General features: G+C 37.1%; 1 protein-coding gene across 1 annotated transcript in view; it reads right to left on the reverse strand.

The window, feature by feature from the left end:
* The window catches only part of l(1)G0289 (lethal (1) G0289), a 264,667-nt gene that overhangs the window by 51,346 nt on the left and 200,552 nt on the right, over positions 1–12,769 (reverse strand). The window contains exon 4 of the mRNA XM_067148882.2: positions 5,721–5,913. Within this exon, the coding sequence (XP_067004983.2) occupies positions 5,721–5,913 (193 nt within the window). The remainder of the gene's footprint in view (positions 1–5,720; positions 5,914–12,769) is intronic.

Raw genomic sequence — 12,769 nt, forward strand, 5'->3', positions numbered from 1 at the left:
GAGGTAATACATGGTGTTAGTGAACACGAAGCAGTTTTTGTTGCAGGCAAAAATAAATGCGACAGAAAGGAAGGTTATCTGAAACGGCTCTGCCCCCTAAAAGTTCAGTTAAGTGGGGTTTTACTAAAGATGTGAATTTTCATTCTAGATAACTCAGGATTATCTGGCTAAAACTGTTGGATGTTGATTAGAACAACATGAAGCAGTACAACCTAGACTGGAACGCTGTGATAGATGAGGGGTGGTGGAGAGAATGAAAAAACTTAGGATTTAATAATAAAAGAGTTCTTCAAGATACTGATCTACTGACAGCTTTCTTACATTTAAACACACTATGGTAACCATCTGCAAATGGATTCAATCCCAATATCTTAAGTAGACATGGCCAGCACCTAACTAACTACATTATGCAGAAGGTCAGTTTTCCGTTATCAAGATACCAGGTTATTATCTGAAGTAGATAATATTAAAATGTAAGGTTTAAGGAGTGGACTCCATCAAGGGGGTGTGATTAGCTCATTGGCTTAGCTGCTGGGTACCCACCCAGAAGGCTGATGTTCAAATCCTTGTCAATCCTGCATTGAGATTTTCATTATAAAAATCATGTGGCATCAGGAAAGGTCCCACCTTTCAATTCCTGTCCAAAACCAAAATGGGTGTGGGTGGTTCGAACAACCCCAAAATGTAACTGCTTCAAGTCAGTATGGCACTTGAAGGAGAAAGCAGACTTATCTCCTGTTGAAGGACAGCAAATATATTAGTGGAATGCGGAATTGGGGTGGGAAGGGAAGGGGCTGCTTCTTGCAACAGACTTGACTGGGAAGTACGGCCAGTAACTTAAAGCAAATTGGTTCATTACCAGTGCAGATTACTACCATTTGTGCGCCAAGTGAGTTATGCCACCTGTAAATTCTAAACTGGAGTTCACGGAAAAAAGAGGACAAATACGGGAGATTGTCCTCTGTGTTTATAGTTCTATGAAGAAAGAAGCTGAGGAGAGCAGGAAAAAAAACTCTAGAACAGTACAGAAGAGAGTTGTTGAAAGTACAATAAAGAGTAGCAGATGCAATAAAAGTATCTTCGAGAACAATCAAGAGAATTTTAGTAGAAAAGAGACAACATGGGACAGCAGGAACTTCATTTGGTACACCAGGAAAAACACAGAAAGAAAAGGAACATGTAATGGACAATGACTATTTGGATAAGTGTGTTATTTGATGCACAATCCACAAATTTTACATTCATAAAATAAATTAAAAACTCCAATATCTAGATTATGGCCTGTGTTAGAAGAGAAGTTTGATTTCAAAGGACATAGCAATATTGTAAAAGAGGGAGATGAAACTATTAATATTTGCACATGATACTGTGGTATGGAGAATGAACAGCAAAGAAGTACAAGAACAACCTGGTGTACTGAACAAGAAAACAGAAAAGTATGGTAGGAAAATTACTGCAGAGAAAAGCAAGACCATGATGATATCAAGAGGAGAAAGACAAGGGAAAGATAATGTGAAGATTGGTGGTCAAAATCTTGAAATTGCTGACAGTTTCAAATACCTACGGAGTGAAAATGCAGAATACAAAGCTGAACATGGAGATTAGCGAGAGGGTGCAACAGGGCAATGCAATCCACCAGAGTGTAAGAAACCTTGTCTGGAATAAAGAAGTATCAAGAGATCATCATCATCATCATCATCATCATCATCCCACTCCAGTCGCCCGGGTGTGGTTTATCAAGAGATAATGTACAAAATGTATTGTGTGCCCATTTGAACTTATGCGGCTGAGAACTGGACACAAAGACAGAATGAGAAACGAAGATGTGAGAAAGGAAGCTGGAATGGAAAATCTAAATGAGGAAATTGATAGGAGTACTCTAAGATGGTTTGGACATGTAAAGAGATTGGAGGAGAAAAGAACACCAAAACAGATGAGGGAGATTAAGTTTGACAGAAAGAGAGCAAGAGGGGAGACCTAGAACAAGATGGATTGATTCAATAAAGAGGAGTCCAAGAAGAAGAAGAAACCTGAACTGGGACAAAATGATGCAAGAGGAATGGTGGAAGGAAAGAGGAAAGTGGAGAATTGCTATAAATGCCCTGACCCAGCAGGAGCTGGATAACGTGAAAGGAGGAAGAGGAAGATGACTGTGATAAAGTAAAAGAGTTAAGCTTCAAGTGGAAGAATGCCATCCTACCATACATGAAGATGAAACCTATATAATGTTCATAGTAGCCATTCTCCTAAGGCCTAGAATGACAATTGCACTTCAGGAGTGTTATCCTCGTCTCGAGAGGTGGCCGGAGAGGTTTTCTTCCCAACACGCTGCTTATTTACCAGTCCCACAAGAAAAGTGTAGACTACCGCAAATATATAAATAATGAATATTATATTCATTGGTTAAAAGAGAAGCTTATCCCTAATTTGGAACCCAATCCAATGCCTGTTATCGACAACACCTTATAATACTGCAACACACAGAAAGAAAACGTCCCAACATCAAATTCTACTAAGGGTACTATGAAAAACTGACTATGGGTTAAACACATTCTGTGATTCCATGCTGAAAGTTCAAAAGTTCAACTACATGAACTTATTAAACTTCATATGACGTGACACAAAAACATGTAGTTGATGAAATAACGGCTGCTAGTGGAAAGAAAGAAAGAAAGAAAGAAAGAAGGTATAGTCCATCAAAACTTTGTGCATAGCCTACGAATATTACTGTCCTGCCTTGTTTGTATTGGAATCCATGGTTGCTGTGTTAGGATATTGGTACTCTTGAACACCATGTTGTAATATGATCACTGAGTAAGAAATATTAATTTACTAGTGGCCTAGGAATGAATTTTGTTTAAATAATTAACAGATATTGCTTAGATGTTGATGGCTAATAAGAAATGTAGTGCTTTTAATTAGACAAATGGAAAAGCATCAATACAAGGAGGAACTACTGTATTTCAAAGAAATAGTTATCAAGAGTGCAATATAACTCATTATAACAAACAAGCAACAACAGTAAGTTGGTTATAGGGAATGCAAGCATTTTAGAGATAAATTTACGGAAGTTTTTAGTTTGAAGTTTTTTTCCAATTCTTGCAGGAAGTAGCTTGACAATATACAATTACATGCAGATATATATTTCAACATTAAGATTACTTACCTCTAAAACAAAAGGAGAACCTAATCCAATATGCAGTTAGCAAAGAAGAGAGAAAATATTTCATCACAACAAATTTTTCAATCAAGGCAAATTACTGTCATCTTATAAGAACATAACTAGCACTTACATATGAAAGAGAATTTTGTTGAAATTTGAACGAATACTATGGGCTACCAAACTTGAGTTTGAACAGTCTTCTTTTCACAATGAGAACATACCTTATGCCAATTACATATTTGAAGTACACAATTGATCTGCAGTACACTTAATAACAAAACCATGATCATCCTAATATGATATCTGACAATTCATTTTGTCTTGATGTCTGGTTCATAGTTGGTTACACTAAGTTGGATGCAAGAGTGCAGGTATTCATCTATTAGTTCATTTCTATATTTATCTTTTATAAACTTCATGCTTGACAATGTTGACTAGCAAAGATATCTAGAAAATTTTCAGAGCTACAGAGCTACTTGTCGCTAGACACAACTGACATAACCCTGTCTTCATTTTCTTGTCTTACATTGTTCTTTAAACAAAAATTTTGTACAGTAATTATTTCAAGTTCAACACTAACTTCTCCTTTATTACAATGTTTTTTCAACTGTGAGGCACAATATTTCAGGTTAAGAGACTTTATACAAATACAGCACAAAATTAATTGAGCCAATGACTCTGGGGAGGGGCACAGTTAACACTCATTTGTCTAACATGTGCTCCCTTCCTGCACTTATAATCTCAACTTGATGGTTACTGCTTGGAGACCCAAAAGTCTGGTTACTAAACTTTCTCCACAAGCTCCTGAAATGGCGTGGCGATTGACCAATTGATCGATGCGCTGCCGGCGTATGCTTTACGCCACACTGACACAGATCAGTCTTATGGCGGTGATGGGATAGGAAAGGGCTAGGAGTAGAAAGGAAGCGAATCTGGCCTTGTTTAAGGTACAGGTCCAACATATGCCTGGTATGAAAATGGGAAACCATGGAAAACCATATTCAGGACTGTCAACAGTGGGGTTGGTTCGAAGCCCACTATCTCCCAAATGCAAGCCAATAGCTACACGACCCGAATCGTGCACCCACTTGCTCGGTATTTAATGTTAAGTATTTTGAATGATTACTTCATACTGGCGCTGAAAACATTTAGTAAACTAAGGGGTCAACAACAAGCAGGCAGATCAGCAGGATTGAGTTTATTTGATAAGATAGCTGGCCATGTCCAAAGGCAAGCTGCACAGCTCCATTTCCTTTGAAGGCTTAGCTTCATTCTGCGAGTCCAATCCATTGGTACAATGCATTTGTTGTTGATCTTTTCAATGCTATTATTTGTGCATGTTAATTCACGGCTCCCATCAATGACACAGTAAAATGTTGAAAATAATGAAATGTGATGAATGAGGATATGTTAGTGCACTAAACAATAAACCTGATTAATGGGTGAATAAAAATGGGATCAAATGGGTTGATTTGTTCCACAGAATCCTACAAAGTTTACTATTTGTTCATTACATATACAAATATTTATTGAAAAAGCATGAAAACATAAAATAGGCTCAGAGTAGACTGTCCAAATAAAATGATTAGGCAAATGACTGACAAACAGTATATATATATAACTTACAGTGTACACTAAAATTGTTGTGATTCACTGGAACATAATCTGTTTTTTTATTTCGGAGGCCAACCAGAAATAATATAAAAAATATTTAGTCAAAGTTAAACCTTAGAAAAATACCACCAACATGGAAGAACTGAATGCTCAGCGAATAAAAGTTTTAGTACTCATCACGAAAATTCCCGAGATATAGATGTTGATTCCCATAGGGGAAATTTATAATGTCCAATAACGGACCATTTAAATTGGTATTAATTCCCGAGATGTCATGCGGATCTGTTTACTGTTATGTCACGTGTACAAGTGTAACCAAAAACCATGTAACCTGTACCAAAAAATGACTGATTTAATAATAATAATAATAATAATAATAATAATATTGAAGATTTTAAGGATCTTAAGTGGTATTGAATACGGTGGAACAAAATAATTTCCTTTCCAGGTTATTTTATGTCATTGGTATCAATATGAAACAACAAACATGGGATTTATAAACTGCAGAGATTACTTAAGGTGCTTGGGGCTAGATAATGGTAAGCCACACACTGAACAATATTGAGATTTGTACATTTTTCTTATCTACTAGAGGACGGCAAGCCATTGGCGGAGTAGTGTTTCAAGAAACTAAGACGTGACATTGCATACTCTGTGGTTATTTATTGCAACAAGACAAAACACCTGATTTATGGACTTTTTGATCCTTGTGATGTCTCCTGTAAAATTCACTTTATGTGGCTTACAACTATTTAACCCCAAGCACCTCATTTGTCAACATATCATTAATAACAACACTTCTTAAACAAGTCTCAAAATGTATTTGTCCAATCTTGTTATTAAGTTTGATCTAAATACCATCTGTTTCAATAAATTCATTCAATCACTGAAACTTTTTTTAAAAATATAAGCACGGTTATTTGAAGATTAACTCTTAACTTACCATTGTCCACATATTTGACATAGGAGTCGTTAGAAAGACTAGTATCAAAGTTAGCCATAAGTGGTGCAATGTATTGTGTAGCAGCCAACCATGAATGTACATAATCTCCTGTATAAAGGAATCCACCAGTGGCAATTGTGACATTCCTCACCGGATTACCATAAAATGGGAAGTCAAATGACAGCTTCACCGTCTGAGAACAATTTTGAATGCACAAGAATACATGAACATTAATTACAGATCAAACACTTTCAATAGCTAGTCTAATAAGACTTACTGGACTTTGAGAATATTTACACATAAAGGTCATATCATTGTATTAATTCTGGCTAAACAATACAATTATGATACCAAATCTGTATAGAAATGCAATAAATAATAATGTCTACGGAACCATTAAGACACATGAACACCTGGAATCTAATTTTTTTATAGGAAGATATATTTTTCTAGTTCTTAGGACAGTCTTCCTTCGAACGTTGGCAAATGATTTATGACTCGCAAAACAGTGGCTCGAAAGATTCTCATGGAAGTTCGTCCATACCAGCAACACAGGTCTTTAAGCCAAGAATTTCTCCTCTCCAAAGATAGTTTTCCTTCAATTTAGTTAATTTTCACATTTCTCCCAAGTTAAATTTTCAACAGCTATCCTTATATTTTATTAAAAATAACAAAATGACTAACATGATTAGTTGGAAACCCTGTAACACTACCATTTTAAATGTTTTTAATAATGCGAAAGCCCTTAATTTTGCTGTGTATCACTGCAAAATGCCATAAATGGTGAAGTTTCTCTGTTATTTCCACTGAAATCCTTTCAATCCAAGACATTAGAAGTACTGGATCTTTAACAAGAATCTGATGATTCCTGCATTTGTCTCTTCGAGAGTTATTTATGCAACTTCCTTGGAGAGTGATCTTTTACATTAAGAGCGAGATGTTTACAACCAAGCCTGGCAGAATTTTGAAACGAGTAATGTAAAATAACTTTAGAGGCTGTTGTGAACAGTAAGTAAAACAAGAACATAAAATGCACACTAGCACAAACAAGGCCGTTCATAAGAAAAGAAATTTGCTCACTTTGAATATTGATATAGGAAGTAGAAATATGTTTTTGAAGACTTTCGCCTGGAATGTGGTGTATGGAAGTGAAACATGGATGATAACTAGCTCAGAAAGAAAGAGAATAAAAGCTTTTGAAATGTGGTGTTGCAGAAGGATGCTGAAGGTGAAATAGGTAGATCGAGTCACGAACGAAGAGATACTGAATCAAATTTGTGAGAGGAGATAGATTTGGCAAACTTTGACTAGAAGAAGATACAAAATGACAGGACACACCTTATGAAATCCTGGATTTGTCAGGTAGTTTTTGAGGAAAGTGTAGGCGGTAAAAACGGCACAGGTAGACCAAAGTATGAATTTGACAGATTGAGTATATGAAGGCGGTAGTAGTTACAAAGAAATGAAAGGTTAGCATAGGATAGGGTGGCATGGATAGCTGTGTCAAACCAGTCTATAGATTAATGACACAAACAAAACATGGTAAAATAACTTCTTTTAAATTAAAATATAAATAATAATAATAATAATAATAAAAAATAAATAATAACAATAATAAAATAATAAATAATTATAATTAAAATATAAATCATTTTGATTCATTGCGATGAATGTTTGATTCCTGTGTTGACATTTTCTTGTTTTGTTGTTTGTGTCTTGCTATGAAAGATGCAAGACGTGTTCATGGGTTATGTTTTAATAATACATAAAAGTTAACGTTATTTGTTTTGCAACGAACAGTCCACTAAGTTACCAGAGTCATAAGCATGGTTCTCTGGTCCTGGATTAATGAAGGTAATACAAACTTTATAAGGTGATTTATCTGTTGTGAATGTTTTAACCCATGAATTAGTCCATAATGTGATGGTGGCAGATTACTAGAGCTGGGAATTAGGAGATGCCATTTTTGGTGTGGATGGGAATGGAACCACAGTGCTGCAATAAGCCAGGGTTAAGTTTCGTGCTCCTTGATTCATGATCTTTCTGACTATCCGTTACTGTAATCAAAGGCAATTTGTAACAAAACAGTGCGGAAAGTAACTGTAGTACGATAAAGTTACATTTTTCCGAACTAGAATACGGGAAGGAGACAATTATGTCTTCTTCATTTCGAATCACCCATCTATGGGGTACATCAGATCAATCACTTCTTAAATGCTTGGGGCTTCTCCCAATAGTTCTTCATTCTAACTGATCTCCTTCTCCTTTCCTCCTCTGATATCTGAATCGGTTTTCTGGTGTTGGTCTTAACTTGGAATCTCTTAGTTTTGTCTTTGGTCACAGTTTTAGCTGTACCATTCTTTAACATGAGTTCAGTAATCTTAAGATCTCTCAGATCCTTTCCGATTTCCTTAAACCAATTGGGTTTAGCCTCTTTTTTTTTTTTTTTTTGTAAAAGAAGTCAAAGATCTGTTTAGTTAATCTGTCAGGATTCATTCAGAATATGTGTCCATAGAAATCAATCCTCCTTTTCCTTATGGTATCCGAGAGTCTCTCCGACTTTACGTAGAGGGATTTGTTTCTATAAAAAACTTGTTCATTATTTTGGAATTTGGGATCCATGTTTTCCTCAATATTTTCCTCTCCTTGATTTCCAATTTCTCCATTTGCCCTTTCCTCCCCATGACTAGTGTGTCTGCTGCATAGAGTGCTTCTGGCTTAATTACTGTGTTATAATGCCTTATTTTGGTGTTCCAAGAGAGGGCTTTCTTATTGTATGTGTTTTTGGTTTCCTGGAAAGCTAGTTCCATTTTGGCCCTTCTCGCTTCCATTGCTTTCCCTTCAAGGTTGTTCCATTCAATCCATTCCCCTAGGTATTTGAAACTCTTCACCACCTCTCCCTCTCTTTGCGTTTAGGCCATCTGTGGACCACGGTGCTTGTGTTCTAGTTGTGTTTTTGTCGTCGTCTGCCCCTTTTAGCGTACTGGATTGTGTTCTTAGTGGCCTCTTGAGCCTTCCTGTTGGCCCAGTACTCTTTCATTTTATCGCTGAATTCTTTCTTGCACTCCTCTGACCAATTCCCGACTCCTCTGTGGCTAGCAGATGTAAGGGATGTTAGGAAAGGTTTAGTTTTGACCATTAAACGGTATGCATTCCTGTCAGTAATGGCAGCTTGATTAATATTAAGCTCTGCAAGATCTTTGTCCACGTGTTTGGTCCAGGGGGATCCAGTAGCCTTGCCTTTGTTAGCAACCTTGAAGATCTTATGGGATAATCTATTAGGATCCATTCTGTATAGGTGTCCATAGAAAGTCAGACGTTTTCTTCTGATGGCATCTATGAGGTTTTCTTGATGCTGGTAGAGCTCATTGTTGGGTTTGTACCATCGCCTTCCATCTGGTAGGATCCTTGGCCCTATTATTCTTCTCCGGAATTTCCGTTCTTGCACTTCCAGGGCTCTCAGTGGGGTCTTTTTAGTTAGGGATAGGCATTCTGCTGCATAGATGACTGATGGTCTGACTACTGCATTATAGTGTCTCAGTTTTACATTCTTTGATAAATGTTTTGAGGCATACAGTTTTCTGCAGGCATGGTAGGCCTTGTCTAATTTAATTTTCCTTTGTTCAAGAGCCATCGTTTCATTTAGGTCCTCCGATATCCACTCTCCGAGGTACTTCACATTTTTAGTTTTGTTGATGTGCTTTGTATCACTGACTCCCATTGTTGTAGGGGCATCTTTGATGTTGGTGATAAACTCTGTCTTTCCAATGTTGATCATGAGGCCCACTTTAGCTGCTATAGAGTGCAGTGTTTGAAGCTGCATAGTGGCCTCACGCATGTCATTTGTTAATAAAGTAAGGTCATCAGCAAAAGCCAGGCATGGAATCTTCAAGTTGTCTGATTTAAACCCCATCCTTAATCCGGTGTTCTCAGGTAATGACCTGGTCCATTCTTTTATGATCTTTTCCAGGACATTTTAAATAATATGCATGAGATACCATCTCCTTGCCTCACCCCTGTTTTGATTGTGAAGATCTCTGATAACTGACCTATAAACTTAATTTTGGAAGTGCTGTTATGCAGGGTGGCTTGCACCAACCTATTAATTTTTTCGTTTAGTTCCAGTTCTTTTAAGGTATTAAAAAGTGTGATTCTATCCACGGAGTCATATGCCTTCTGAAAGTCGACAAAGATAGCTATCCACTGTCGGCATCTTTTCTTGCTATATTGAAGGATGGTCTTCAGATTTTGTATCTGTTGAGCTCAAGACCTTGCAGTTCTGAACCCTGCTTGATATTCTTCTAATTCTTTATCCAGTTGTCTCATTATGTGCCATTCCAGAATCTTGGAAAAGACTTTATACGATATTGAAAGGAGTGATATTCCTCTATAGTTGCTGGGATCTGTTTTGCTTCCCTTCTTGTGGAATGGGTGGATAACGGCTGATGTCCAATCATCTGGGAGCCTTTCCTTAGTCCATGTGTCCAAGATTACTTTGTGTATGTGCCTGAATGTTTGCTCACCAGTTTGTTTCACCATTTCTGCTACTATTCCGTCTTCTCCAGGGGCTTTGTTGTTCTTGAGAAGTTGAATGGTCTCTCTTACTTCTTCATAGGTTGGAGGAGGGATGTCTTTGGTGTCCGGGTTAGCTGGTTCTCTAACTGAGAGGCACTGCGCAGGTTCTTCAGCATTCAAAAGTCCTTGGAAATAATCAGCTAGGGTCTTGATGCAGTCATCATCGAGGCACAGTGATCCGTCTGTTCTCTGGAAGTGTAAAGTTTGGGGTGTGAACTGGGTCGTCTGTTTTAGACCTTTGTATAACTCTCTGGAGTTGTTTCTTCCAAAATCCTCCTCGACCCTCTTATGATGCTGGAGGTGTTCTTTCTTTGTGTGATAAAGGCTTGTAGGTTGGTTTCGTTTTTATGATGGTTCCATTTGAGCCATGGTTGTTGCCTGGCTTCTATAGCCTCATCGCATTCGTTAGACCACCATGGATTTTTTGAGCTCCTACTTTAATTCTCTTAGGAGTGTCAACTATATTCGTCATGATCTTCATTTTTTCGAAAGAAATCCAAGTCCTATCTTCCCCGACTGCTCTTGTAATTCAGCAATTTGTTCTTTTGCTTCCTCCCACATTTCTGCAAGCAGAATGTCATAGAATGAAATAAAATATTTTCTAGAATCAGACCAAACATGGTTCACAATGTTAAAAAATGGATCTGTTCACTTGGCTTAAGAACTGTGTGATTAGTAAATGTACAATAATTCCACATTTTCAGACCAAAAGTGTTTGTTTATTTAAGCATTGTTGTGAACAAAACAACTTTTCCCTAATTACAATGCTCACACAGTAAAGTCAATTGTTTGAACTAGTAACAGAACTTAATTTCAAAAGAAATAGATAAGCAAAGGGGAAATAATAATAGTACTGGATAAAATCAGATACATCAAACGTCATTTATCTTATATTTTGTTTTACCATTTGCTTTACGTCGAACAGACACAGAAAGATCTTGTGGTGACTATGGAATGGGAAAGGCCTAGGAGTGGGAAGGAAGCGACTGTGGCCTTACTTAAGGTACAACGCCTGCATTTGCTTGATGTGAAAATGGGAAACCATGAAAAAACATCCTCAGGGCTGCCATCAGTGGGGTTCGAACCCACTACCTCCCAGATGCAAGCTCACAGCTGCACGCATCGAACCTCACAGCCAACTTGCCCGGTCATTTATCTTACAAAGTCTGTATAACACTCCATCACAGGATGTAGTAAACTGGGTTTCCGACATGCTGAAATTTCTATACTAAGACGATCCACTTAATTGTAATTTGTAACAAGTCATAATTCTGTATATAGGAGAGTTCTTGCGTGAATCTGTATTCGTTTTCAGTATCAAGAATATACTCCAGAATCTACTGGGAGTTACATTAGGAACATAGAGTATATGTTAATCCTTTCTTTGATTTTACTATCGTCAATGTATAACTTGATCGAGGAAATACAGGCCCTGTATATTTCTTCTATGTGACAGTGCTCTGGCATCAACAGCGTTGAGTATTACGGCAAACGATTCCTAGTAGGAATAATAACTAAACTTGCCGTGATCAACATACTTGACTGAGCGAGTTGGCCATACAGTTAGGGTCGTTAAGCTGTGAGCTTTCATTCGGGAGACGGTGGGTTCAAATCTCACATTCAGCAGCCCTGAAGATGGTTTTCGTGGTTTCCCATTTTCTCGCTTGTACCTTAATTATGGCCACGGTCGCTTCCTTCCCACTCCTAACCCTTTTCCATCTTTGTGTTGCCAAAAACCTTCAATATGTTAGTGCAATGTTAAACCAATAGAAAAAAATATATATCTGAAAAATTTTCTTTGAACTTTTTCAATTGGATCTATGTACTTCACAGCGTACGGGTTCCATATAATCGAGGCATACTTTAGTCTTGATCTTATAAAAGCATTATACAATACTGTCAAGGTCCTATAAGAAAAACTGAAGATGTTCTAAGTTCATAGTCAAATTAATGATACAGTATGTGTGTTTGCATCAAACGAATATGACATCTATGTGTCAAGCACTTTTGTGGAAAACAGAAAATGGTTACAAGGTATCCATTAGACATTATAGCCTTTTTAGTTTAGTGAAACAAACTGAAGGAAATCTTTTACATTTTTCAAAAACTTTCCTTTACTTTCTCAGGAGTAATCACTACCAACCATGACTGACTGGTTTGCTGTATTTACAGTGTAGCTTTTATAACTGGGCAGACAGGGCATCCAGGGGTGCACAAGGTGTAGGGGTGCAAAGAAGGGAGAAATTTTAAATTCAAACCAACAGCAAAGGGAAATTGGTTTTTTAATGATCTGTGGATCAAATAAAGTAATACCAATTTTCTGAAACACCAATGTGAATACAGCCCAATACAGGCCTACTTATGTACCAGTAGCTAATTTCACTTTCCATGGCAGCTGTAACATTAGAAAGGACACATTTTTAAATGTACCATATTAAATATTGTAGCATTAACTGAATTAATAGGCAAACTAA

This window comes from Anabrus simplex, chromosome 6, assembly GCF_040414725.1.
Source record: "Anabrus simplex isolate iqAnaSimp1 chromosome 6, ASM4041472v1, whole genome shotgun sequence".
NCBI classification, from domain to species: Eukaryota; Metazoa; Arthropoda; class Insecta; order Orthoptera; family Tettigoniidae; genus Anabrus; species Anabrus simplex.